This window comes from Phalacrocorax carbo, chromosome 2, assembly GCF_963921805.1.
Source record: "Phalacrocorax carbo chromosome 2, bPhaCar2.1, whole genome shotgun sequence".
In the NCBI taxonomy this organism is placed as follows: Eukaryota; Metazoa; Chordata; class Aves; order Suliformes; family Phalacrocoracidae; genus Phalacrocorax; species Phalacrocorax carbo.
In genome coordinates, this window is record NC_087514.1 from 110163358 (window position 1) to 110190756 (window position 27399).

Sequence of the window (27399 nt, forward strand, 5' to 3'; positions counted from 1 at the left end):
GGAATTGAAACTGCTTATAGGTCCCTCCAATGATTTGCTTTGAGCAACCATGAGCTATTACACATTTAGGTATGCAGATATGGCAACATAAATTTGTTTTGCAAGGGTGGGATGTGAGCAGGCTTCAACCTCAGTGCTTTGCTCAACCTCATAAAAGCAAGGAAGTATGGATATGAAAAAAAGAAGTCAAAATGGCAGTGATAGAAGGTGGGAGAGTTTTTATCTTGCAGAAATGAATTTCATAAGTTAATGTCCCTCCCCCAAGCAAACTGTCTTGGGCAAATGACTGAGCAGTAAAAGATGCCCATGAAGAGTACTGTCATGCTTAAAAACTCTGAAACAGATCATTGTAGCATTGTAGGGTCAGCAAACACGCAGTAATGCAGCTACCGTCCACCTCCAGAAATGCCCAGGTAACACAACTACCCTGTTGGCTCAAAGGTTCTTGTTTGACTTCTACAAACGGCCAACCAGAGCTATCCAAGATCTGGCACGGCGGCTTCTCAGGAGGAGTCTGTAGATTACGTCTCAGGAGGGGAAAACCAGGAAATGACCCATTTCTCCAGACTCCAAAAGGCATCTCTGCATTACAATATGACACAGGTCCAAATTCAATTATGCAAGCACTATTGGATGTTTTCTTCTATGAACATATTCAAGGAGTGAGAAGTTGCCCTACCTACATCAGTATTCAACATGTAATTCCATGGGGGAAAGAAGCCTGGTAGAATGGTTTGATTTAGGTGCAATTTTTCTGATACGGCTTCAAGCGAAGGCAACTGGACCACAGGCAATGAAGCCTGATGGAGAAACACTCATTGCCCCACTCAGCATCACACTGCTTTTTGTTCAGTTTTCTTCTCTACCAGCCCTTTTTCACACGTCTTTATGGCAACGCAGGTCACATCACCCCAGTACTGCTTGTGTTATTATAAATTATTTACCTTTTGTGTGAAGGAGGAGCTGTAATATTAGCACAGAGCACTGAACGCTTGTTCACTAAGAAGAATAAGAAGGTTCTCAGTACATTTGAAATTAGGAAAGTCTGTAGCAACATAGAGAGGAAAAACTAGCTTAAGAGTTTCTATTCATTGTTTTATAGCAAGAAAACTTTTGTCAGCGTTTATTATAAAGGAACAGCATAAGGAAACCAAATAAATAGTTGAATAGTTAACAGTATGCAATATAATAGTACTAAACTTCAATTACATAAAAATTAAACTTTGGAACAGCATCAATATGAAAGATTTCTCAGAAAACTAGGACTCAGTCCAAGATCTGTACATTGCAAAAACCAGTCGCTTTTGATGCCCATTGGTCCCAGCTTTGTTCTCTGAGGGACCGTGTCCACTGAGAACTATGACCCATCCATACAGCTCCCTAATCCCTCTCTGCCCCCATCATACACATGCTGTTTTTCCAAGCGTCTAAGGGAGAGTGATCAGGAAGCATGAGGTATGAGTTGTGCTTCATTGTTTCAGAGGAAGCGGTACCTTCTTCCTCATCTGATAGCTATATTGAACAAGGTTACTCAATTTAGCCTAAGGATGCTTCTTTCTTCCTTAAAGCAGCAGTTAGAGGAACAGAAAGAAGGCAGCAATGACCTCATGCTCCCAGTAAAACCCCAGCTGGGTTCTGGGGGAGTTGGAATCGAAGGCTGATTTGTCATTTGTTGGACAAACTGTCTGATCTACCATGGTGAAGTCAGTGGAGAGAACTTCAGTAGAGCTACACCAGACCCTCTGTCATTCTTTTTTCCACTCACCAACGCTGTGCAGTCACACTGAGCTGGATTCTATTAGCACATCTCACCCAGCACAGGAGGGGAAGGGAGCGATCTGTGCTGGCTCTCAGGAGTGACTGACTTAAGCAAATCCATCACCCATGGAGCAGGATTTTACTGTGCTCCCAAATAAAGAGCTATCACCACTGTGACCTGGAATCATTCCCCAGTATAGATTTCCTTACCTGTGGGACACGTGCATCTCTTCCTAGAGAAGCACAGCTCACTGTTTGGCTATATGCCAGGTGAGTCTGTGTCTTTGACTTGATGTAAACAAATATATACACAGCATAACTGTAAAATCTTTATGTCAAAGCAGTTGGATCAAATTCTCCTCATAATTTTTAGATCAGTAGATAGTTCCACTGAAGTCAGGAGTGCTAAAAGGTATGTGAGGAAAACCCAGCATTATATATTTGCATTAAATGCCAGAACATATTCTAAAATATTCTTGACATCTGTCACTGAAACACTTCCAATGTCACCTTCTCCATAACACTGGAACAATTAACAAAAACTCTGCCATCAAGCAACAAAATAAAAATTACAAACAAAAATAAGCTTTTCATCTTTGTTAAATTCCTGTCAGCCACTTGAAATCTTGTTTATCTGTTCCATGAAATTAAAAACTTGGCACATTTTCCTTTTATGCCATTTATCAACATTTTCTTTTATCTAGAACATGTATTGCATATCAGAAATTCACTTGGCTAGGATATATTTGTTTAGTAGAAAACACTGCCTTCAAGTTATAGCTATAAAGCTCCACACAGTTCAGTAAATGAATTCTCCTGGTATTTCTTGCAGCAACGGTTCCTCAAATTTAAATCGTTTGGAAATGGCTTTCTGCTCAGTTACTTTTTCTTTTTCTGACTGCCTACATTGTCCCAGTGTATATGAAGCCACTACAATTAGTTCTTCTGTCACTATTGATTCTTCCTCTTCAGTCTTCTCAGCATCTACTGATTTTTCAGAGGCTGAATCTGCATCTTTCTGGGTGACATCACTGGTCTCCCCTCCTGCACTCTTATGCCAGGCCCTGCAAGCAGGATTATCGCTTTGTTCTAACCATGGATGCTGAAGACATTCTTCAGCAGTTGCCCGGTCCCTGCAGAGGAAGGAAAGCATTAAAAAAAAGTCCAAATGAATTTGTAATTCAATACCTTGCAGGAGAGATCCATACAAATTATTCCAAAGATATGACTGTTTTAAAGACAGACTAATAGAACTTAAGGCCCTGATAGCAGCTACTTTTTACCAAAAACAACCAACAGCAGCCCAAGGAGATGAACTGCTGACACTTAAAATGAAGCGCATAGGTCCTTAAATATCAGTTTCTGCTCCCACACTGCCAACCAACTTCCAAAGTTTACAAAGATTTTTTTTTTCTTTTTCTATAGGAAAATTATCCAATCCTTATGTTCTTAAAGTATTGCCATAGACACACAGTAGGCAATTTCAATAGTTGACATGCCCCATGAAGAACTGGTTAAGTTCCACAGAAAACACCTCTTCTATTTTGAGACCTGGAATTTCCAATTTGCTGCCCACTGAGAAAAGCATGCTAATGAACCAGAAAAAAGTAAGGTACACTACCAACTCATCAAGAAAAAAAGGCTTAAAGCACAGATCATTTAAAAGACATCAGCACACAGCAAGGTACCTGTAAAGAAAGTCAGTATCCTGTACTGCGTGCTACAATTCATTTACAGTCTTCTGTAACGAATCTGAGTTTTAATTACTAATATTTGGACACATTCAGAATATGCAGGTTTGGAAGGAAATGGAGAACTTCTCCCTTCATGTACTTGAAAAGTAATAGCACAATCAGAAAATGAATAATCAAAGTTCCCTTATACTTTAGAAATGAAAATGCCAGCACTTGCTCCATTTAAAATGAATCCAGTCAGACATATTAGCATATCATAGAATCACAGAATGTCCTGAGTTGGAAGGGACCCGCAAGGATCATCAAGTCCAACTCCCATCCCTGCACAGGACAACGCCAAAATTCACACCATGTGTCTCAGGGCATTGTCCAAGTGTTTCTTGAATATGGTCAGGCTTGGCACCATGACCACCCCCTGGGGAGCCTGTTCCAGTGCTCCACCACCCTCTGGGTGAAGAACCTTTTCCTAATAGCCAACCTAAACCTCCCCTGGCACATCTTCCTGCCATTCCCTTGGGTCCTGTCACTGGTTACCAGAGAGAAGAGATCAGTGCCTGCCCCTCCTCCCCCTCCCCTTGTGAGGAAGCTGCAGACCACGATGAGGTCTCCCCTCAGTCTCCTCTTCTCCAGGCTGAAGAAACCAAGTGACTTTAGCTGCTCCTCATATGGTTTCTCCTCTAAACCCTTCACCGACTCTGTGGCCCTCCTCTGGACACTCTCTAGTAGCTTTATATCCTTAATGTATTGTGGCACCCAAAACCTTACACAGTACTCAAGGTGAGGCCACACCAGCCCAGAATAGAGGGGGACAATCCCCCTCTCTCAACCGGCTGCAATACAGCACTTGATGCACCCCAGGACACAGTTGGCCCTCTTGGCTGCCAGGGCACACTGTTGGCTCATGTTCCACTTGCCGTCGACCAGAACCCCCAGGTCCCTCTCTGCAGAGCTGCTCTCCAGCCTCTTGTTCCCCAGTGTGTATGTACATCCAGGGTTGCCGTGTCCCAGGTGCAAAATCCAGCACTTGCCCTTGTTAAACTTCATATGGTTGGTGATTGCCCAGCTCTGTAATTTGTCTAGATCCCTCTGCAGGGCCTCTCTGCCCTCGAGAGTGTCAACAGCTCCTCCTAATTTTGTGTCATGAGCAAACTGAATTAGTATTCCTTCCAGTCCTGCATCCAAGTCATTTATGAAGCCATTAAAGAGTACTGGCCCTGAGACGGATCCCTGCAGAACCCCGCTAGTGACTGGCCACCAGCCCGATGCAACCCCATTTACTATGACCCTTTGAGCCCGACCCACCAGCCAGTTGCTCACCCACTGCATTACAGGTTTATCCAGCTGTGTGCTGGGCATTTTGTCCAGGAGGCTACTGTGAGAGGCAGTATGGAAAGCTTTACTGAAATCCAAAAGCATCACATCGACTGGCTTCCCTTGGTCAACTAGGTGGGTGACCTTGTCATAGAAGGAAATTAAGTTTGTTTAGTATGCAATTGTGTATTTTACTTACTCGGGTTTCTTAACCAGCAGAGTTTTGATGAAATCCACAGCGGACTCTGATATGAGGTCAAAGTCTTCTCCAGAGTAAGTTACATTCATTTGAGATATATTTAAGAATGTTTCTTGTTTATCATCCCCTAAGAAAGGTGATATCCCTGTTAGCATAACATATGCCAGTACTCCAATGCTCCTGAATTAAAAGTAAAAAACAAAGGCAGTTTTTTAGTTTTTTTTTTTTTTAAAACCCACACCTTTTCAGTAAACTAAGTTATGATAATCAATAATTTGTTCAACTTACCACATGTCGGTTGCTGTACTGATTGGGTCATAACTCAGAATTTCAGGAGCTATTCAGGGGAAAAAGAAAACCCAAATTCTATTTTTTTTTGTCATATGCAGATATTGTATTGCAGTTCTGTAGTGCAATAATTGGCATGTGGTAAAATTTAATATAAGCCATTTGAAGCATGACAGCCTTTTTGAAACAGATATTTCTACTGAAGTTACTTAAGTGATTACTATTATTCATTGGTTTTAAAACATTCTTTTCCTTTTATTGTCCTCTTCAGAAGCCAGGCCAGACTCCTTCCCAATTAAGGAAGCTGTAAACAAATTTCTTATGGAAAAAAATGAGAAGTATCCAACATTCCTTATTGCAGCACTGAAACCCATACCAATAAAAATATACTATACAACTTAAAGATATTTTCAAGTACATTTTCAAGGCCTGGAATTATTTCCTTTAAAAAAAAATGAAATGGATACAAACCTCCACAAGCTACAATATTATATACAGAAACTGAATATGTAATTCTGAACTTCTAATCCAAGTAACACTTGTTATCACTGCTGGTAAGAATCATTTAAAGCATGTACTCATCTTCAACACAAGCACACAATTATCACTCATTAGACTGGCAAAGCTTACCAGTTCTAGCTTTTACAACAGTACCACATCCAAGTAATACCCTGATCTTTCAACACAGTAATTATGCAGCCAGCCTAGCAGTCACCAAATTGAAATAGTTTCTCTTTTCACTTCCCCAAAGCCTGGATAGCTCCCTCCTCAGGGTATGTCTCTCATATAGTAGCAACTTACCTACATATTCTGGAGTTCCCATAATTTCTCTTAGTTCCTCGCTGCTTTTCATTATTCTGGAAAGGCCAAAATCTACTATCTTAATGTCTCCCAAAGGGGACTTACTGGTTAGAAGAATATTTTGGGGCTGAAAAACAAAAGGAGACTTTCAGTATCACCCAAATCTACTACGTCACCATAATATTGCAGAATTATTTCAGATTGTGACTAGCAATAATGCGTTCCATAACAAGCAGGATACCCAGGATCATTTATTTGGGTGATCCCCCCTGCAAGGTGAGCTTGAAGAGACATAGTCTAAAAGGAGTGGCAGGATTTTCTGTTACAACTGAGAATCAAACACCTACCTTTTTTTAGCTTAGAACGCATACAGATGACATGCCAGTAGCTATTATTTGACAATAGCATATAAATACCTCCACATTTGTACCTTTAGCCCTTCATATCACCTTTTTAACTCCCCTTCCCTCCTTGCTTCCATCCAGTAGATGGTGTAAAATACATCCTGTTGAAGGACGTACCTTTTTTAAAACCTGAACACCTAAAACAATTTTGACTACACCTGTTTAAAGAAAGGCTGTTGCAACCGACCTCAATCTTGTTCAAAGTACAATTGTATTACAGAATACTAACTGAAGAATGGTTTAAAAAAATACAGCAGCCTGAAAAACAGGTTTTTAAGAGCATCACCTTTGGATAAACTTGTTTGCTCTGACGTCACTAGATCTTGGCTGTCACCCTTCAAAGCAGCTTTGTGGTCATTAAGAAGTTCCTTACCATCTACTTTGAATGGTAGCTCAGTTTAAAAAAAAACCCTGAAAACTAACTTCAGACAACAAGTCTTAAGAGATGTTTTTGTAACAGAAGCACATCTTTGCCAAAAAAAGGTGTGACCCTCCCTGCCCCCAGGCCAGTGATCACATTGGACATTGGGTTCTAGCATTTACTTCTCTGAATGGTATCACTGACAGTTGACACTGTGTTCATGCCTCTGGTGAGCAGAAGTTCTATGTAAGTGAAGAAGCCTTTATTTATTGAGAACCCGGATCATCTTGCATCGGGGCGATTGCAAAGAGAGAAGGGCAAAAGAGTAAGAACATCGAAGCAACCACTAACTGATAATCCAACTGGATTAACACCAACATTTATACTTTCCCCTAATCACTGAGCCATTCTCTCTTCAACCCCTAGTCAATCATAAAGGCATGCTTTCATATGAACAGCCTCGCTTTTGAACACAGAAATATAACCGTGCAAGAACACTTTAAAACCTTGGGCCAGTTCTCCTTGCTGCAAGACCTAAATATATTCATTCCTGCAAAGTTAAGCCATTGTATTTCAAACTAATTCTGTGACGTTGTCACTCTATTTTCTGTTTGTAGATCTACAAATTAAGAACAGTGGTGTGCTTTTTTTTTTGCTTACAAACTGGGAGCTGGTGGCTTTTGGAGCTGTGCATTACCATATGCTTTATAGTTCACATTTGTTATTCTGTATTTGTATTAGAAAAGCAAACATCCAAAAACGCTGACCATGCCTCCCTAATTAGCCTCTCAGATGTTCTTCCCAGTGGGAAATTTAGTTACTTTCTGAAGAGGCAAATAGAAAGCATGAGAAAAAGCATTTGTTCTCTATATTTAAATGAGGAAAAGTTTTTAATGGAAGCGTTTTGTGAAACCCTTAAGCCCTGTATAATATTTTAGTAGATAATGTAGTTGCCAGAAGTCTTTGTCTTTTTTTTAAAGACAACCTCATTATTCAAAATGTACCTATGCAGAAAAAACCCTGTCTACAGAACGAATTGAGGCATAAACCTAAATTAATTCTAATGAAATACCAGTAATTTTCTTCTTTTAGGGAATCTTATGGGGTTCAAGTAAAGTGACAGTCTAAACACAAGCATGAAACCTTAAGAAGCTGTAGCTTTGAATTTACCATAGTCTTCAGCTCAACACAATTACTCTAAAGTTTTAAGAAAAGGCAGATAATTTTCCCACATATGTAAAAGCTGTTTCTTTTTTCGTTTTCCACTATAATACATCTAAGGTTTGCCTAATGCTGATTAGCCCACAAAGGCAAGAGAGACACAGGCCAGAGGCTCCCCCAGTAGCCATTCTAAAAAGGGCCTTTCACTCTTACCTTCAAGCAGTAATGAAACGGCTAACGCAAACTGTCAAATGGCAACATTTAAAAACCTTCCCCTCTACTGCAGTAAGGCTTAAAGGTTCCAGTTTAGATCCTCTCACCTTGTGCACTGAACAAAAACATAAAAAATCCCTGACAATGAACAATCTCAATGGATGTACTTTACTACAAGACTGACATGTACACAGAAACTGCATGATGTGGCCACATGAGTCTAGCCCAGAAACAGGTACCTTTGGACAGATAAAAACAAGACAAGTTGTATTTTTCCAAGCATAGTATCAGCAATCAGAAACTTGGGCTTTAGGAATTTGAGATGTTGGTTATACCTGTATCATCATGTTAGAGTAATAGCACTGAAAAGCATTGTTTGTCATTGCAAACATTAATTAGTCTTACATTTTCACTTAAATTGGATTAAACTACTGTCACGTGAAAAAGCATAGCTTTCCTGACGCTATGAACATCAGTGCAAAGGCCAAACTAAGGCAATATATACAAAGATCTGGTCTTATCTAGAAACTTATTCTGCAAGTCACTCAAACTGTTTGTAATAAGTGTACTTAGTAAAATAGCATACCCTTCAACCCTGCCTTGCCAGCAGGTTTTGGAATCTTGTAAACTCACTATATAATGATAAAGTCCATACATTGCAAATTTGCCATTATTCCAGAAGTTTTTATGAGCCTCTAGCCCTGATATTTCTTGTATCTTTAGTTGCTAGTCACTAAGGGCACATATTAAAGGTCACATTTTTAAACTAATCAGTGCCTCACCTTAACCTGCAACATTGATGAAGTTAGGTATCTAATTTTGATACTACTAAAAAAATCAGACCCCTAGAAGAAGAGACAGGAATTATCCAAGGAATAATGGCAGAAACAAGAAAAACACACTAGCTGGGATACCCCACTTATGCTGTGTCTAAAGCTACTAGAGTAGACTAACCAGTCTGCCCTAAAGAAAAAGTTAAAGGACTCCCATATCTTTAAACAGTTGAAATACAAGAGCAGCATTTGCTTGGGGTTGGGTTGTTTTGGTCAATTTGTACAAGTGGAATAAAAAAATGCAAGTCACTAAAAGAGTAGACATATTAGATTGGCGTCACACTTTACTTCCCAAAATAAGCAATGCAAGTCCCATAAATTAAAAACAAAAAGACTAATCAAAATAGGTTCTGTAGAACCTGGATACTCTATACCTGCCCATTAACAAACAGCTTTTCTTTAATTGCTATAAAGGTTTGAACTCCAGATGAACCTGTTCTTTTGCCTTGAAAAAGTGATATTTAATTTTTAACTCTTTTCTTAATATCCTGGGTGTTCCTTTAGACAAGCAGTACTACACTTCCATTAATACTACACTTCAGCATAGTAAACATTCCACCTTAATCCACCTGGAAAACTCAGTTGAGAAAAATAATCTGTAATGTTCTTGTAACAGGCCACTTCTGTAATTGCATTAGTTTGCTTTCTGAATATTGAATTCTGAATACCCAAACCAATTTCAAATAATGATTTTGCTGGTTGTCCTAACTGAGCACAACATCTTGAAAACATTACAGAGGAGGAAGGGAAAAGTTGTCTGTTGGATAACCACAGTAATATATATTATAGAAGAGTGCTGCTTGGAGCAGTCATTCTCCCAGACCTCAGGGCTATGTAAGGCTCTTTACTTATCTCCCGCTGCAGACAAGAGGCAGCTAGTCCTTCCTCAAGCCCCACGCCTTTTAAAATTCTCCTCCATTCCCAAGTACTTTAAGCTTTTACCAAACACCAATTCAAGTCAAACAGCAAATGAAAACACAGAGAAAGGAGTCTTCCCTTACTCTGCAGCTTTTATGCACCATTAAGAGGAGATGAAAGACTCCTGACTACAATCTATGCACACCCTGCAAATTAAATAGCATCAACACAATACTGTCAAGTGATACTTAATTTGCACTCAGTGGCATTATATTTGCTCTTTCTCCAAGTCAAAACTGGATTACATGACTGTTCTGCTACTAGAAACAAGCCATATTTCAACCACCTTTCAGGAGAACAATGCTTTTGGAAAGAAGTTATCAGGTGGCAACCTTGTTAAGCCACATCAAAACACCCCATTTTTTTCTGCAGCGTTCAGTCTCACAGGAAAAAATCTATTAAGGGGGCAGACAGACACTAAAGCAAGCTAGCTGTCAGTGTCAGATCTGGTTGATTATATTTATAATATAAAACTTAAACAAGCTGAAAATCACATACTGACAGCCATTTTTGACTTAAATTCTTCCTGATATAGAGCCTGACTTCTTTGAAGGTACAACATAGAACATCAGATGGAATATACCTTTCCAATGATATTTGTACCAAACAAATGGAAGGGAAACCTTTAGAGACCCAAAGGTGAAACTAATAGCAGAAGGAAAACATTTTAGCAAGAATTTGTAAACTTTTTGATATTGCCAAACACATTGCTTAACAGCAGTCACTTTTCACAAGTCTTCCAAACATCACCCCAGAAAACCAAGTATTTAGTAAATTCCATGGTGCTGTAAGCCACTAGGTAAAGCAGCATGAGCCATACTATACAGCAGATGGTTTGAGGCCAGTGGGTTAATGAACTTGCAGCTAAAACCAGCACCCAACTTCAATTTTTGTTTGTTGAAAAATGGGTTTTTTAAGTCTTACAAGGCTTGTGGGTCAATCAATCTTTGCAAGTCATGTTTTTTAATCCTACAGTTTCCCATCATCTTTGTTTGCCAATATTCTGAAGACTTCCCTAAACCTTATTTTGCAAAAGACCGAGTCTTATATATCATGAAAGTAATCACATTGCAAAAGGACTCCTATTAATAACCACTTTCCAAAAACACATTGCACAACACAGTAGCATATAAACACATTAAACTCAAACACTAGACAATTTGCCCTGCTAATTAATTTTTATAAACAGCAAAGCAATGCTGGATCTTTCAATGAGAACTGGATATGCTCAGTTTTATAACATAAGTCTTCTGATCAGTTGGAAAGTTAAGTAAGCTTTTTCTGAACTTTGAAACAGCTACCTGTTTGCAAGCTGTAATCAACACCTCAGTCTACTTTCACCATTAAGTACTGTAGTCAAAGCACAAAGCATTTCTGATTACAGATACCCAGCTGATAGTGCTAAGGAACACCACAGCTTTAACTACAAGCATGTATGAGTATATACGGTCCACAAAAGAGATGTTTTAATTTTACAAGCTTTCCTTTAAGGCAATTCAATGGGCAGTCATAGTAGAGATACTGAGTATCTTATACAAGTGTACTGGAAGTTTAAGGAATTCTAACTGCTGATTTTTAGTCCTTCTGAACACTTATTCTCACATCATTTAAGAAAAAATTTCCATTAATTATTTTAGTACAATTATTAATATTCTGTGTATGACTAAATCAATAAGCTACAGAAAGTTTTTAAGGATTCCACAAATAATTTGAATAAACGGTTGGAAAACCAGGCAGGTGAGATATTTGTGTGCAAATATTAGTCATCATCTGCTTTAGCTGATGAATGGTGCATGATGTGCTAGGTTATGTATTAAGTATGCACAGCTTGATACTGGAATCTGTTGGTAGCTTTGTACTACTGCCAAAATGCAATTAAGTATAAGTAAGGATGTCAGCAGCAGAACAGAAGAAACATGTAGCAGCTTACTACGTACTCAGTAAATATGGGAGTTGGACATGTAAAAAAGAATTTGGAAATTTTAATGCAAGATACCTTTTATACTCCTTGCTCAGTAATAATGAAGTAGCTCAAACTCAAAATGAGACAAAATTGCATCTTCCATATGAGTGTATAGATGGAAGCTAAATAAAATTAATTGTAGTTTTCTACCAATGGGAGATTATATTTGTCTGGATCCCTGTTGCAACTCTTCTTAACCATAAGCAATACTCTGGATGTCGTATGGATGGCAACCGTACTTATCTCTTGATTTGGGTCAAAACTATTTTTCAGTAAGAAAAAATATTTACTCCAGTAAATAATGATAATTGATATACCAAGAAGGTGGAGGCCAACTGTTTGGCAGTAAATGACAAACACTGAAATTAAAGTTTTACAGTAATCACAAAAATACTGAAGTGTTACAAATATATTTAACACTGTCTACCAGTCCTGTATGAACACTTCATTTTGAAACATTACACTTTATAATACTAGTGTCTCTGCCAGCCTTCTGCTTATTAAAACTCAAAAGTCAATACAAAAACCCAACCTTTTTTAATGGCCATGTAACACCCAGACATTTCTACTGCACCTTAAAAATGAGCCAGGTCTTACCCAAAGTACTCATTTGCAATTTAAGATGCAACGCAAACCCACTTTTGACTTCATTACATTTCACTTAATCAGATGAAGTTTATATTTGACATAATCATAGAAACTCCCCAAAAGGCTTGCAACTCTGGTGCCTACTGCATCTCAAAGGCTGAATTTTACCATTGGAGGAATAACTAGATAAAAATTACGTTAATTACAAATTAGGGTTAGTATGACATATGACTAATAAGAAAGGCAGCAGATAAGAAATATACAGCAACATTCTTACCTTTAAGTCGAGATGAACCACATTGTTTCTGTGCAAGAATGAAACTCCTTCTAAGATCTGCTTCATAAGTCGTTTAACATCTTTTTCTTTGAAGGCTTCCTCCCTTTCAGCCACACACTGGTCAAAGATTTCACCTCCAGCAGCACTATGGAATGACATGAATTTTACTTTTTCGAAGACTAAGTTGTAGCACAAGCAAGATCAGTAGCATCCAATAGCAATACTTTCAGTTATTAAACACGTGGCAAGCTTTTACAGCCTAGGAAGCTTTTACATACCTCTACAGTATGGCAGCCTTGGAGAGAAGCAAAGATCATAGTCATTTAGGTTAGAGAATACGAGTACTACAGAAACCTTTGGGGCTATTTTAGAAACACTACTGACTATGCTTTAAGATGGATGCCATATTTGAGGGTAGTGTTTACATAAAAGATATGCCTTTTGCCATTCCTATGAAGCTACATGGAAATTTGGCCAAGGTTTTGTAAACAAAGCAAAACAGCCCCACCTCCAATCCTCCTCAAAACACTTCACACATACTCAGAAGACTAAACGTAAAGTTTATAGTTGAATTGTTTGTGAAGTCTTTGGTATGTAGGGACGCATTAAGTTTCTAAATGGCTTTCATCTAAAAATAATTTTGAAAATTTTAGCTCTCAGCTTGCTTTATCTATTTAAACATATACAAACAAAAAAGTAACAAAGAATATAAAAATAACTACAGATTAATGTTTTTAAAGCACTCCAAGGCCATGTACAGTACCACCTCTGTATAGCAGTGACTCTAGAGAACTAAAATTGTTTTACAACATAACCACATAGCATCATATGTAAAATAAGCAGAGCAGAGGCTCCATCTTAAAACAATAGGCACACAAACATTAGAATGGAACCATTTTACATATGGATCGTTGAATTACTATTTGGCAACATAAAAGTGAAATGAACACATACACACTTTGTTCTGCATGAAATTCTACATATCAACCCTTAGCAAAAAATGGTGAAACCCCCGAGGTCAGTATCTTCTCCAGTTACCCTGAACTGTGACATGCCAAACCTGGCTTGGCACAAGCATTAATCTTTATTGATGCATAGCCATCTATTCTGCTTTTACTTGCTCTTTTCTAATAAATTATACTACCTAGGCAATCCAGAAGAGAGGCATATTCAACAAGGATGTAACAGCAAATGAGAGTTCTACAAAAATGGTGCATTTGGATTATATGCCCCAGAAAAAGAACACAAATATACTCCATTATTTATCTTGTCAATACTAACTTTGCTGCTACGGTCCTCATGGTTTATAAAAACCTTCTGCCTTCCCAGATATTCTCATTACTGTTACTTAAAATTCTCCCTGTGGATTGTCTTCCAAGCAAAAAGAATTTAAAAGAGGGTATGTCTTAACTTTAGAAAAAGAGTTTTATATTTCTGTCCTATATGCTGACATAGTGGTACAGAATTAGAATTTGATTTTTTTAAACTAAAATTTTTTCTTTTAAAAAAGAGACGTCCATCAAATAATTACTTTTCTTCATCCTATATCAATGATAGAACTCAAGAATAAAATGAGTTTTCAAAGGAATATTAATACTTTGGTTCCTCTAGAGAAAACTGCATATACCTGACTTTTACCAATCTTTCTTCAGTACTTTTTTTAATTCAAGGAAAAAGTTAGTATTTCAGATTTGAACAGGATTCAGGCATTAATGACATTTTAAAAATTGACACTGGATAGTGTCTTCTAATATTTTAAAACAAGTTCTTTTAAAAAGCAGTATCAATTGGATCTTCAAGGTAGGGATAGAAAAACATCCACTATGATCAATAAATTAAACTTTCTACTTTAAAATGCCATAATTTCGTTCCTTGTAGCAGTAAATTATAATGCACACACAGTGATAAGATCTACTACCAAAATTACTAACACGATGTATTTTACAGCAACAACCCTGGGATTTTGCTGGTATAGGTCTGCCACTTAATGTAAGTAAACCAGTACTTCTGCTATTTAATTCTATGTGAAATAGGATTTCCACCCTAAAATTGCTTTTGTCAACCAGGGATCACCCTTAATTTTTAACAGGCCCAGCTGAAAAATCAGCAAAGGGCACCCTTATAAAGCCATGGTTGCTATATGTCTATTTGGTAGACATTTGTTACAATTAAGTCACACCAATAAACAATTTAACATTGAAGCAGGCACCAAGCTAAATTGTAAGCTACCTAGAGTTTTAATTCTACACTTAAAGAACTTTGAATTAAATGTGTTAAAATGCAAAGCAATAAAAGTTGAAGCACAGTGTCCCATCACTGAAATCGAGACAGCACTACCATATGAGAGGAGAAAACCCTCAATCCAGAAAAATGCTTTTTTTAAAAAAGGTACTTAAGTACCTCCCAGTACTTCTGAAGAAACCGAGGTATATCGGCATTTTAACAGCGAGACAAGCAAATACAGCCCTTACATACACACCCACTTCATGATATGAAGCAGCTATCCTCAGCTGCCACAGACAAATATGCTTAGCTTTACCAAAAAGTTTCACATGGAAAGGTGGTTTCCACATGCAATGTTTCATATTTTTTATCAACTTCACTATGCAGGATGCAGACAGAACAACTTATTCCAGACAATTCATTCTATCCAAAAATTACCGCATTCAAACAAGTAACCCTTTACAAGAAAACAGGGAAATTTGTTACTGCAAGACTGTTTCATGTATTGTTGCTGGGAAGCAAGCTTAACTGATTCCCTTCAGCAAAACAGTCAACTAGCTGCGAGCCAACCCAGTCACAAGCGGTTGGAAGTACAATGTCAAAATAACTCCAAATTGATTCTCCTGCATGTCTATGCCAAATTTTGCCAAGCTCCTCAACAACACTTTCAACACAGTTATTTTGCATTCCCTAGCTACAGTTCAGGGGAAAAAAATTAATCAAAACACAGAAGGGATTAAAATACCTGCTGGAAAATTATTACGGGCATGTAATTGATATGATTTCTGTATACATGCAGACCAGGAATTCTCTGGTGTTTATAACATTTACCTATTTTTCCTCTAAGAGCTCATCCTCCATTAAGCTGTAGCTTTTCTAATGGTCATTATGAAATAACAACTTTGTAAACCACTAGGTACCCCCACCCACCTCCACAGAAAACGTTCCTAGGGGATAAAAGCAAAAAATTGTCCTTAAGACAAGAAAGTCTTTAGGAAAACAAGCCATCTTAATCTGGAAAAAATGGGTAAGGAAATATTTAAGAGCATGTTTTGAAACCCAGTGTTACTTAGAATGTGTTATTTCTCTAGTACACACTCCTTTAGCTAGGTGTACAAAAAAAAGCAAGACAAAAATTCTTTCCAAACTTAAAAGCTACGGCAACCAGAATTCTTTAGCTATTTTAATTTGTTCGTGAAAGTACTGTTGTACTATTAACTTCTCTATAGCTTCAAGTGAAATCCAACTGCTCTTCAATGAAAAGCATGCTAATGTTTTATTACTGCTTATCAGCATAAGTGACCTAAAAGTTGGTTGGAAATCTGGAGCATTAATCTTGGTTACAATTATGTTGACTTTAAATTCAGTGGAGACTGCTTATCTTCCTTCAAACATATCTTAATGCACTGCATGGAATTCAGCATCCTACTTCTTTCAAGTGCACTTACAATATACTACCACACTCATTTAGCACACCATTAGAAAAATATTGAACCAATCAATTTCAGTGCATCTGAAAAAATTAAACATTCCCCCAGCTTTAACAGATCAGACATTAAGATAGTCTTCTGAAAGACTAAAGTACAAATCCTCGGAGTACAGAGAGTAGATAACGAGTTCCTAGAATACACTTAATTTCAAATGCCAAGTGAGAACATACACAGTCTGCAAGGGCTGAAAATTTACTTCCTGAGTCTTATGCTCTGTCAAGTAGGACAATAAATAATGTCCAAGGCAATAAAGGTAGTAACATTATCCAGGTCCAAAAAACTAAGTGAAAGAAAGCACTTCATCCGGCATATCAAATAAACCCTGACTAGGTCTTCAAGATGATAAAGACAACTGTTTTCTTTTTTTAAAGTAAGCATATCAAAAGTCTACTATATCTATGCAAGACCTTAGCAGGTAATTACTCAGTTCAGAAGCTCTTCACAGACAAATATGTAATGGCTTAGATTTTGAAGTTACCCATACAGGTTTCTTTAATAGCTGACCCACTAATATAATCTATCCCTTCCATAGATGTGTAAACATATAGTGAAGAACACTTCTAAAAGTGCCAGTCATTAAGCATCAGGTGCTCTGTTGCTCACTCTTTCAAAAGAAATTGGAAAAAGCCAGGTAGGTTGCAGACAAATATTGAGCCCACAAGTTATAAAAGGGACAAAAAGCAAGTTTGGTAGCTGATGGGTTAGGTTTTCCAGACTGTATCTCTACCCTTTCCAGCAAAAGTCCAGTTTTCTTTTTCATTCATTCCATTTTCACTGATACATAGAAACATGACTGACCTGCAGATTAATTCCAGGTGTTACATACTACCCCTTCAGACTTACCCCTTCAACTCCTACTTCAATCCTCTGAGGTCCTGTGTCAACAAACAGAACTCAGACTGTTGTCAGGGTAGATGCAGACAGCCACCAATTTGGTGTCCTACAGTTGAAGCCGACACTGTAATGCCTCATTGCTTGCCATTGCTCAGAACTTAATATTAACAGTAAGCAGCCAATTAAGTTTGTTTTATGTCAAAAATTGATACTGCTTGAAAGGCAACCCTCCATGTAAGTATTTTTCTTCATGAAGGCAAAGCACTAGCTGTCCCCCTGCCTTGACAGATTTATCAAGACAAACTTTAAAACCTTAGCAGATAAAAGTTAGTGGCCAACAATTAAGTATTTATCTCCTTCCCAAGATAATCTGCCACAGAGACCAAGCTTAATAGAAACTGAAAGGCCCTAGAGAAGCTTTCAGTCTAGGTATGTTCTTTAATCCTCTGCATGCAGAATGTCAGAACTTTACTAACGTTCATACCTGTTTTGTTGCAACATGTCTCTGGAACATGCTGACATTAAAGCAGCATCCAGACATAGTTGCTGAAATCAGGGAAAGACTGTTTTTGTAATTTACAACTCTAACACACAGCTATTTATCTGAAACAAGGTATGACTGTTCAATGCATATAAAAACATGTTGCTAATTACTGAACAACATGGTGACTACTGAGCAACTTATTAACTACTTTGGATCAAAAATGTTTTGCAATTTTAAGAGAATCAAGTTCTAAGAGAAAACTAGCAATTTTGCATTAAAATTATCACAAAACCCACTGCTCATATCGAGCTTTGGATTCTATCGCTCATGTTCTACCCCTATGGGATCCAGGAATTTAAGCTCTATTCTAGTTAGATCTGTGCTGCTAGTGTTTAAAGTGTGTATTTATGAATGTTTCATAACAGCAGTTAAAACTCTAGAAGCTGTCACGCCTTTACATTATAAAGATACCTGCATATTTCGTAAGTCATTAATTCCATAGGGGCACAATGAAGTTGAAAAAGTGTATTCTAGAAGTAATTTTGCCTTAGCAGACATGGTCTCATTCCATGAACTTTAAGATGCAGTTTCTTTCGACTTCTAAACAAGCTCAGATTAGGACACAAGATTTCTCACTGTTCATTTTTGTTAGCGAGGAAGAAAACTGTACTAACTAGATTTATCTTAGACAGGTTAAGTCACTTCTGAACTATTAAGCCTCACTGTTCCTCTCCTAATTACTTAAAATCCATAGAGCCTGAACAGGATCTTAACAGAGTTCGATGGCAACAAACATTTGGCTGCCTCTTAGAACCTAGACACCAAATATCTAAGCCACTGGAGGTATTAGATGAACAGTCAACAGCTGCAGAAACTCTCATCTGGACAAATTCAAGGGGGTAAAACCACACAGACAAATGTACAGTCACAAGTTAAATGTCATTTGAAAGAAACTATTCTAGGTCTGAATCATCCTACTCTTTCTTCCCAAAAAAGGTAATGATTTAGAGAGCTTTTCATTGTAGATTATAGGGGTTTTGATAATTTCTTTAACAATGACATTGCTTTCAATACCTTTTTCATAACTGGTAAAAATCCCAAACAGATTTTACCCCATCTTTGTCACTGTCAAGGAAATAACAGCAGTTTTTGAACAGATACTCATTGCTTTTTTCTTCTTCTTTTACAATTAGGGAATGTACACAGTTCATATTTCACTAAAGATTTTTTTAACTAAATAAATTACAGTTCAGCTTTGAAAGATACTATATAACTGGAAAATTTATTATAATCTGTAGTAGTTACAAGACTCCACATAACTTCTAATACTGATTTTATTAGCAATTCTTTTTGAACTCAAGCAAGTGTAATAGGCAAGCAATAAAATCTTTTCACGTTATTCATATTGACACACCACACTTTTACATTACTAGTTTTAAGCAAACTGCAGAATGTTATTCAGGAATTATTACTAGTACTTACTATTCCAGGACTAAAATCATCTCTGTTGCAGTTTCATAAACTTCATGCAAGTTAATGACCCAAAGGTTGCATTGTGCCAGCTCCAGGACTGCAATTTCATGAATTATTTCCATACGACAGTCTTGGCCCTTTCTTCTTTTTCTCATGAATTTTGCTGCAAACTCTTTTTCAGTGTCTTTCTGGATACACTTCTTCACCACTGCAAATTTTCCTCTGAAATTAAAGAAGAATTTTAAGTTAATACTAAGTCCCTTAGTGATAGCATTAGTATGGATCTTATAAATTCACATTACAGGAAACTTAACTAAATCACTATTAATGAATACATTTAAAATACACTCTAAATTTAGAAAGATGCCTTGCTGAGTGATAATCCTTACACTTAAGTTAGGCACACCACAAGCCAGAATGTAATTTAACCTCCATTAAAAATAAGGACTTAAACCCTTTCAATTCAAGGAACATGTATTTCAGAAATATAGAATAAACAAGCTGTGCTAGTTTGCAAGTTTAAGGTACCCTCAAACCTTTCATTAAAAAAGCTGGCAAAACCCGAAGGGTACAAACAGGCAATTTATGCTTTCTGTGACTACATTACAATAACCTAAGTAATTGCCCAGCTACTGTTTTCTGAAGTATCCCACCATGTTCAAGGCAGCAGCAACCAGCACTCTTATTGAGTTACTGCTCAAAATCTTGTTCCATTTGCCATGCAATATCCAGACTCCACTCTGCATTTTCAAAGATGGCACTTCATTTTCACTAGTATGTGGCTCAAATGATAACAGCCAGAGTTTCTGGATTGTTTAACAGTCCTCAAAATCCCTTATATTCTTAGTCTGACTTTGTAAGAAACATGGATCTTTTAAAAAATTAAGCAGCTTGGCCAACATAAAGCTTTAACAATTTTTTTGCAACTATAATGTGAATACAAACACACACAGAGCAGAACTGAACATGATGCTTCACCCACATTAATGAGCGTCATTTCTGACACAACTCAACCAGTGAGTTACACCAAGCCAGCCAGAGAGCTAAAACCACACTGCAGCACTTACGTCAGAAGACTTCCCCCACAGCATTTTGGCCTGAAGTGTCTGCTCTAAACTTCCTTGCAGTGAGTCCCAGGTCACCTGCTCCGCTCTGTTCCATTCATACAGTACAGATTTTTAGACAGGAAAAAGCCTATTATTTAATAACTCATCTAACGCAATGATGATTTCTCATACTTTGAGGTATAGGAATCTTTTTTTAGATCTTACCATAGAGGCATAATGTTCAACACAACTATATTTTTATTTATACATATAAATTTTCTTATAAAGCTGCAGGTATAGCTTGGAGATCTTTATTTTGGTTTCAGCAACCCTGCAATAAGAGTCCTCATCTGGGTTTTGCCTCTCCTACCTCCAAGCTGAAGTTCACAGAATTAACTAATTCAGCTCAAAGTTTCCAGTCTCACAGCTCCTAACCTATTGGCAGACTTACATTTCCATGAATTGCAACTGCTAAAAGAAGTTGTGGTCAGCCTGCTTTTAATAGGCATTTGTTTCAAAATTACCCAGTCTAAATGAATTAAGTCAAATAAGCATCCACAAAGTGGGTATTTGCTAGGCAATCTCACTAAAATAATCTGATTTCTAACCACTGATACAGCCACAGTTATTCCTCTAGGAACAATATTTTGGAAAAGCACACATTATCTACAGCACAATAGGTATTAAGAGTGGATCAGAGCACAGCCCAGATGGCTGTGAAGGTAGACAAACAGTTAAAATACACTTTCAGTGCCTTGAATCCACTTTTAAGGGAGAAAGTTCTTAATTACTAATATATACATGAAAACAAATTTTGCTTTGCAAATGCTTGAAAATAATATAGGATTTTGTAGCACTAGGAAGGTGTGGTCAAAAGACCACTATAAAATGTGGTAATCACTACGGAGTTACCAGAGAACACCACAGGAGGAATAGACACCTAAAGCCTCAAATAAAGCCTAACAACCCGCTAGGTGCTTGGTACACACCTATCAAAAACCACGTTGGAATAAACAAGTGTGTATAGAAGAGACAGCTCATCAGGGAACATTGAACACACTAACAATGCTCCTGATCCCAAAAATATTTCAAGGACTGTTTCTTTTAGGTGGATTTCTAGGAAGTTTGCGACATTAATGTTGCACCTACAAGTATAAACATCCCTATGATACTGCAATCCTAACCACGACTGCAGAGCAACACTCCTTATGTAGCCAGTGAAAAGGATCTTAAGTTATTCCAAATGAAGACATGCATCTGTATGATTCATGTACACTCTACATACATTCACATACAACATAAGGCTATGCATTTATCAAAATGTGTTAAAATCCTTACTGCAGTTTCTAGCACCAAAACGAGCACAGGAAAAAACCTTAGCGACTATGCTGGTAAGAAGAAAACCCAACAGACAAAACTAAACCGGGACTAACAGATAAACTCTTTAATAGCAAGTTATTTTAATACCTGGTAGAGTCTAAGCCTTTATATCAAAAAACCCTACACCCCCAGGTTCAGTCTTTTTCTTAAATAGTCTCTGAATGCACCATTTTCTTCTAGTTGAATGTCACCTTAGTGCAGTCAAAAGCTTTTAATTCTACCACCAGTGAAGGACCTAGAGAAAGTAGTTTAGAAAAGTTTGAAATCTCTATGACACAGCCTTCAGGAAGGACAGTGTTTCACATTACATAGAAAATCTGTCTGGAAGCAAGTTAATTAGCCTAATGAGTACCAATGTTGCCGATTCATTGCACATTAGTCACTCTGAAAATAAAACAGCATTCACCGGGCAGCAAGAAACATTAAGAGCCACCACTGTGTGTGGCCACGCATGTCCTGTTTAGCTGAGCTGGCCAGAAGCCTGATAGGTGATGTAATTAAAAGGACAGGTTACACAGGAGGTCAGCAGGCTGACAAATACTAGTTCTTAGTTGTTTAAGACCAAGAATCCTGCCTAGATTCTTTATGGTTATACCTACAATTAGAGCTGTTATAACTACACTCTGTAGAACTCATCTTTTCTGAATACCATCCCCAAAAAGATCAAACTTGACAAACCTGATGCTAAAGCTAATAGAACTAATTACTGTGCAGTGATCCAGGATCCAATGATACCATCCACTGCGTGGCTAAGCCAAGGATAAATTTGTGAAGAATTTCTTTTTGATAGTGACAGAACAGTAGATAAGACATATATAAACAAGCTTTCCCATAAAGTACACACTACATATGCCTCATCTTTTGTTTTCTTAAAATCCCAATTTTCAGAGCTCCTTATTAAAAATATCTATTAAATAGTGAAAATAGTATTAGATCAGAGCACTGTTAGTTTAGCTGTATTAAGAGCTAGCAGCAAGAAAACTGCATTGAAGGAAGAACAATTTTGAGAGGAAATACTTAACATGCATTTCCAAAGTTAGAAACTGACTACCAGTCATCCAAACACAAACAAAAATGCTTTGAAGGGAGACAAGAATAGGAAACTAGTAGTTCTCAGCCCTCACAAGAGTCTCATTGAAGAATTATGATTTAAGATAAATCATATCTGATTACAAAGAGGCTCAATGTCATCTTTTCAGACTGCCAACAGAATTAGCATTGTTTCATCTGGCATACATCGTGGCTTAAAGCAAAAGCCTCAAATCACAAATCAAATGTCAAATCAGTAAGCAGGAACATTTGTCACACCAGTTAATTTTGGTTGTCATAGGCTAAGAACAACAGAGAACTAACCTTACTTTAATAATTATTTTTAAAGTGACCTATAAAACCCTGTTGCTGTAACAAATGCAGGAATAACAGCAATTCCTGTGAAGATATTTACTTTTTTTATAAAGTTCAGAAAACTTCTCTGACATCCACAAAACTATATGAAATTTATTACATAACTTATATAAATTTTTTTTCCTGAAGTGTGGGGTTTATCCCTACAATTTTTGATTTCCAAACAGAAAGGTGCGAGGACTCAATTTCTGATGCTCATGAATAACTTACTCAAATTTATTCTCAAATGGTGGAAACAACTACTTGCAACTCTTCATTTTCACCTCTTTTCCACTTTCACTTAGTTCCACAACAGTTTCATCCTAGTTGTACTACTGTAGAGAGCAGTCGAGGACAAAAGTGAGACAGCATATACATTCTCACAGACACACAAAATTGTGTAAGTGATGCACAGTACTGAAAGCCATCTGAGAAATAAGCAAGTTCATGTCAGAGTTGGGGGGGCAGGGGAATTAAGACATGGGTTATCTGCACTGGAAACTACAGCCAGGACACTAGAGACAAAGAATATTTGTTTACTTTGTTCAGCCCCCTCAGATGATTAAAATACTTGTTATTCCTAGCTCTGGGCAGAGAATGAGCTTGTCTGCTTTAACAAAAAGCTGGGAATGAGGAGAATCAACTGAATTGCACTTGATCTACATTTACATATATGTGCTGTATACATTTTGCTACAAGAAGTTTGCCTATTTTAGAGCAATTGTTTAAGGTAACCGTTATCTTCCAGTGAGAAAAGCACCTTGGAATAATTTCCTTACCAGAGTAGCCATTATAACCAAGTTTTTAGTATTTTTCCTATGTTAACCTGGTTTTCCTAGCAGCTGTATTTCAATAGACTTGCAAATGCTTGTTCAGCTACTGAATAAGGTAGCAGCTTTTTGAAGCTCAAACTTTACATTCTCAAAGCAGGTTTTTTCCCCATGAGCAGAACTAATGAAGCGTGATTTCCAATGGCTTTGCACCCAGATCCTTCCAGTGACACTGACCAGGTTCCTCCCAGGCGCACCTATGATTTCCAGCAGTATTTCCCCAGGACTTTCACCTCTAACACACCACCAGGGGCCAGCAGCCCCAGTACCTCCCTTCCCTGCATTGCTACAACTCCTCAACCTTTTCCCATGTTGCCCCCTCTTCCCACCTCCCCCACACATAGGTGACAAAGGAACAGAGGCCCCAAGTGCTATGGCGAGTTCAACATAAGTGTGTTGACTGACTAGACTGGAGGCCAAAGAGTACACAAACCTGCTGGGTTCATGCAGCAGCCTTACTCTCAGCAACACTGCTAAACCTGCTTTCTTTTCACTCCCTGCTGTCAGTTTTAAACTCAATTTATACAAATTATGTTATTCTCAAAACCTTTATTTAAGGTTCAGCTTTCAAATTGTTTCCTCAATTCTGGGACATGGGATGGACAGAGCATCTTTTCATTAGCAAATTCAGCCCAAATTAGAATTAAAGTGGACTATGTTGCGTGCACAAAAACTGCTTTTCATCTGAGACAAAAACCTGTCATACCTGCGTGCTAATTTGTCCAAGTCCTTTGTAAAGATAATCTCTACACCTAAGTAGAGACTCACACACTTTATGAACAGATAAAAGCGAAAGAATTTCTGCTAAGCATACATTATCAATAAAATGATAGAGACAGTTACAAGTGGCAGAGAGACTTTTCATTTGCCACCTATGCTTTGTCATGAGTTACCAAAAAAAACCTGTTTTTAATGGGAGTACTTGAGCTGAAGTATCTACTTGTTTAATCAAAATGTAGTGAAAAAGTAAGCATTCAAAAACTGTTGAATAAAACCCCAATCATATACATTCAAATGTATTGATTTCTATATTCTAAGAGAGAAGATAGTAAAAACATTCGTCAAGTTGAGGAGAGAAAAATGTAGTTTGAACCAAATTATGTGCAACAGTTGCACATAATTTGACAGTCACGTAGCTCACTTTAACATAACTACAGGTGTAAAATCACAACCTGCATGCAAAAGTCATCTTTAAACATAGTTCTGCTCAAAAATTACTCCACACAAAAAGCCATGCTGAGATTACTTGTTTAAACTGCAGACTAAGATTTGCTGTAGTACTTAATTCTTGTTCATAGTGTAAAGCTAATCATTTCAGTTGTACTTTTGTGTGCCAGAAGGAAGCTTCACCTAGTCTATTTTCTGATTAGGCCAATGAATATCACCCAGCTCTAAGAGAAACTCTTACTCTGTGGCAGAAGAGCAAAATTTTTTCTGAAAAGTCATCTGATCTTCAATTAAAAAAACCTGAGCAGCAGTGATACCAGGACATCCTGCACTACACTGCTCCTACACCTTCTTGACTGTTGGTTAGAATTTAGGCTGGTTTGTAGCCGGCATTTAGTTGGCTTCAGTTTCCTGGCCATAAACACTGTGGTCACATCATGCTAAAAAAGCTTTCTCACTTTATGGGATGTTTCTCCCACCTGCTTCCCATGTGAATGCTTTAGGCCACTATGTTTAAACAGGTATTATTCTATTAGTACCTCAGAGTTACTAAGTGAGCATTAAGCTGGCATCTAGGCAACCTAAAAATTTGTAGAGGTACTTAGAGCAGCTACATTTGCTTTGAAGCTCCTCTTTCCTCTTTAGCTCCAAAGGGGTTGTTTTTGCTGCTGTGTAAACTGAGCTACACAGCTAGCATAACTTGCAAAATAACATACATTAAGGAGGTATCTTGCCATGTGTCCTGTGGTATTTCGTCTTTTTTATCTGAATGCTCTTTAGATAAAGCACATGTGATTCTCAGTAAGAACACGATCATTCTTTTCGTAAGTGGCAATTTCAGTCAAAAATATTGGTTTAGTGGTGCTGAAATACCATATATATAGTTCCTGAGAGGCAAAAACCTTTTAATGATATTTTCTGCCTCAAACCTTGCCTGCTATCAGTCAGGTATTGAAATTATACATGGACTAAACTTTACAAGTGGAGTCACTTTCAGAACCAAGTTTATTAACCAGCTTTTTAACTCTTCGAAAAGTTCCACCATTAGATTATTCTCAAGCATATCGACAACAAACTAGTCTCCTCTAGACTTGTTTCTCCCCATGTGACACCTTACAAAGCTCAAGGGGAAAAAAAAGGGGTAGGTTTCCATCTCCTATGGAAATCTAGAGCAATACTCCGTACTCCACACCGGCTGCCAGGGAAGAGCTCAGTATCTTCTCAAGGTTGAGGGCGATTTGTTGGCTAGGAGGGACAACCAGCCGCGGCCAGCGAGCAGCTGGGGTGCAGCTGCACTGACAGCTGCCTGCCAGCACCCCTTCCAGCCAAGCCAAACACTGCTCGGCCAGCGCGACGGGCACGTCCTCCGAGCTGACCCTAAGCAAGGCCAGGCCGGCGAAGGATGCCACTGAAGGCGGCTCTGGCACTGGCAGGGCAGCGAACCCCCTCGCTCCCCGCTCCCACGAGCGCCTAGCTCGGCTCAAGCGGGGCTGCGGGGGGACGGGGCGGCCGGTGAAAACGCCTGGCGTCGGCCTGCCGGCCCCACACTGCGGTGGGCAGCGAGACGAACGCGGAGCCGCAGAAAGACACCGGCTTCGCCCCTGGCCCGCCGGTAGCCGAGCGGCGGGCTCCGCCGCGGGCACACGCCTGTGCTCGGTACTTGGGGCCAGCTGAGCTGAGCCGACAGGGCGGCCGGGGGTACACGCAGGGGTCCCCGCTCCCGCCGCCCCCGCACTCCGGAGAGGGAGTGGCAGCGCCCGCCGCCCGCGCGCCTCCCCGCAGCGGGCTCACCTGCCGAGCTCCCTGCCGGGGCTGAGGCTGTACCGCTCCTGGAAGGGCTCGGTGCGGATAGGCGTGCGGATCTCCGTCAGGAAGCCGCCCCGCCGCCGGCCTCGGCCGGGAGCGGACTGGGACGGCGGCGGTGGCGGCGGCGGCCGGTCATCGCGGGAACGGCTGGATGGCGGCTTCTCCTCGGGGCTCATGGCGCTGGGCTTCTCCCTCAGGAGGGGGAACCCTTTCCCCTTCTCCTCCTTCCGCTCTCGGCCGGGCGGGCGGGCGGGCAGGGCTCCCCGCAGGCTCCGGAGCGGGCTGCCTGCCGCTACCGCCGCTGCTGCTCGAGGAGGGCGGTGGGCAGCACGCGGTGGCAGAGGCGGAGCCCCGCGGCGTCGCCCCGCCCTTTAACGCCTCACCTTGGTGGGAGGGAGGGAGGGGAGCGAGGGGCGGGGCGCCGCGCGGCGGGACGGTTGGGCAGCGCCACCTGCTGGCGGCCCTGGGGAGCGGGGGGAGGTGGGTGGCCGAGGGCGGGAGGCGGGCGCGGTGG

General features: G+C 39.1%; 1 protein-coding gene across 1 annotated transcript; it reads right to left on the bottom strand.

Moving 5' to 3' along the window:
• Positions 1 to 1091: 1091 nt before the first annotated feature.
• On the bottom strand, positions 1092 to 27224 carry STK17A (serine/threonine kinase 17a). The gene is made up of 7 exons (XM_064443840.1): positions 26871 to 27224; positions 19283 to 19495; positions 12770 to 12914; positions 6052 to 6178; positions 5251 to 5299; positions 4963 to 5142; positions 1092 to 2891 (listed from the first exon to the last, which is right to left on the bottom strand). The coding sequence occupies exons 1-7, from the start codon at positions 27059 to 27061 to the stop codon at positions 2558 to 2560; spliced, it is 1239 nt and encodes a 412-aa protein (XP_064299910.1). The 5' UTR covers positions 27062 to 27224; the 3' UTR covers positions 1092 to 2557.
• Positions 27225 to 27399: the final 175 nt, after the last annotated feature.

What these genes read in the sequence shown, in the direction of transcription:
- STK17A (XM_064443840.1), bottom strand. Translation starts at nt 27,061, where the DNA reads ATGAGCCCCGAGGAGAAGCCGCCATCCAGCCGTTCCCGCGATGACCGG. An exon ending in ATGATTTTAGTCCTGGAATA is followed by an intron (nt 12,915 to 19,282) that starts GTAAGTACTAGT and finishes GTCATTCCATAG; the next exon opens with TGCTGCTGGAGGTGAAATCT. An exon ending in AGTACAGCAACCGACATGTG is followed by an intron (nt 5,143 to 5,250) that starts GTAAGTTGAACA and finishes CTTTTAATTCAG; the next exon opens with GAGCATTGGAGTACTGGCAT.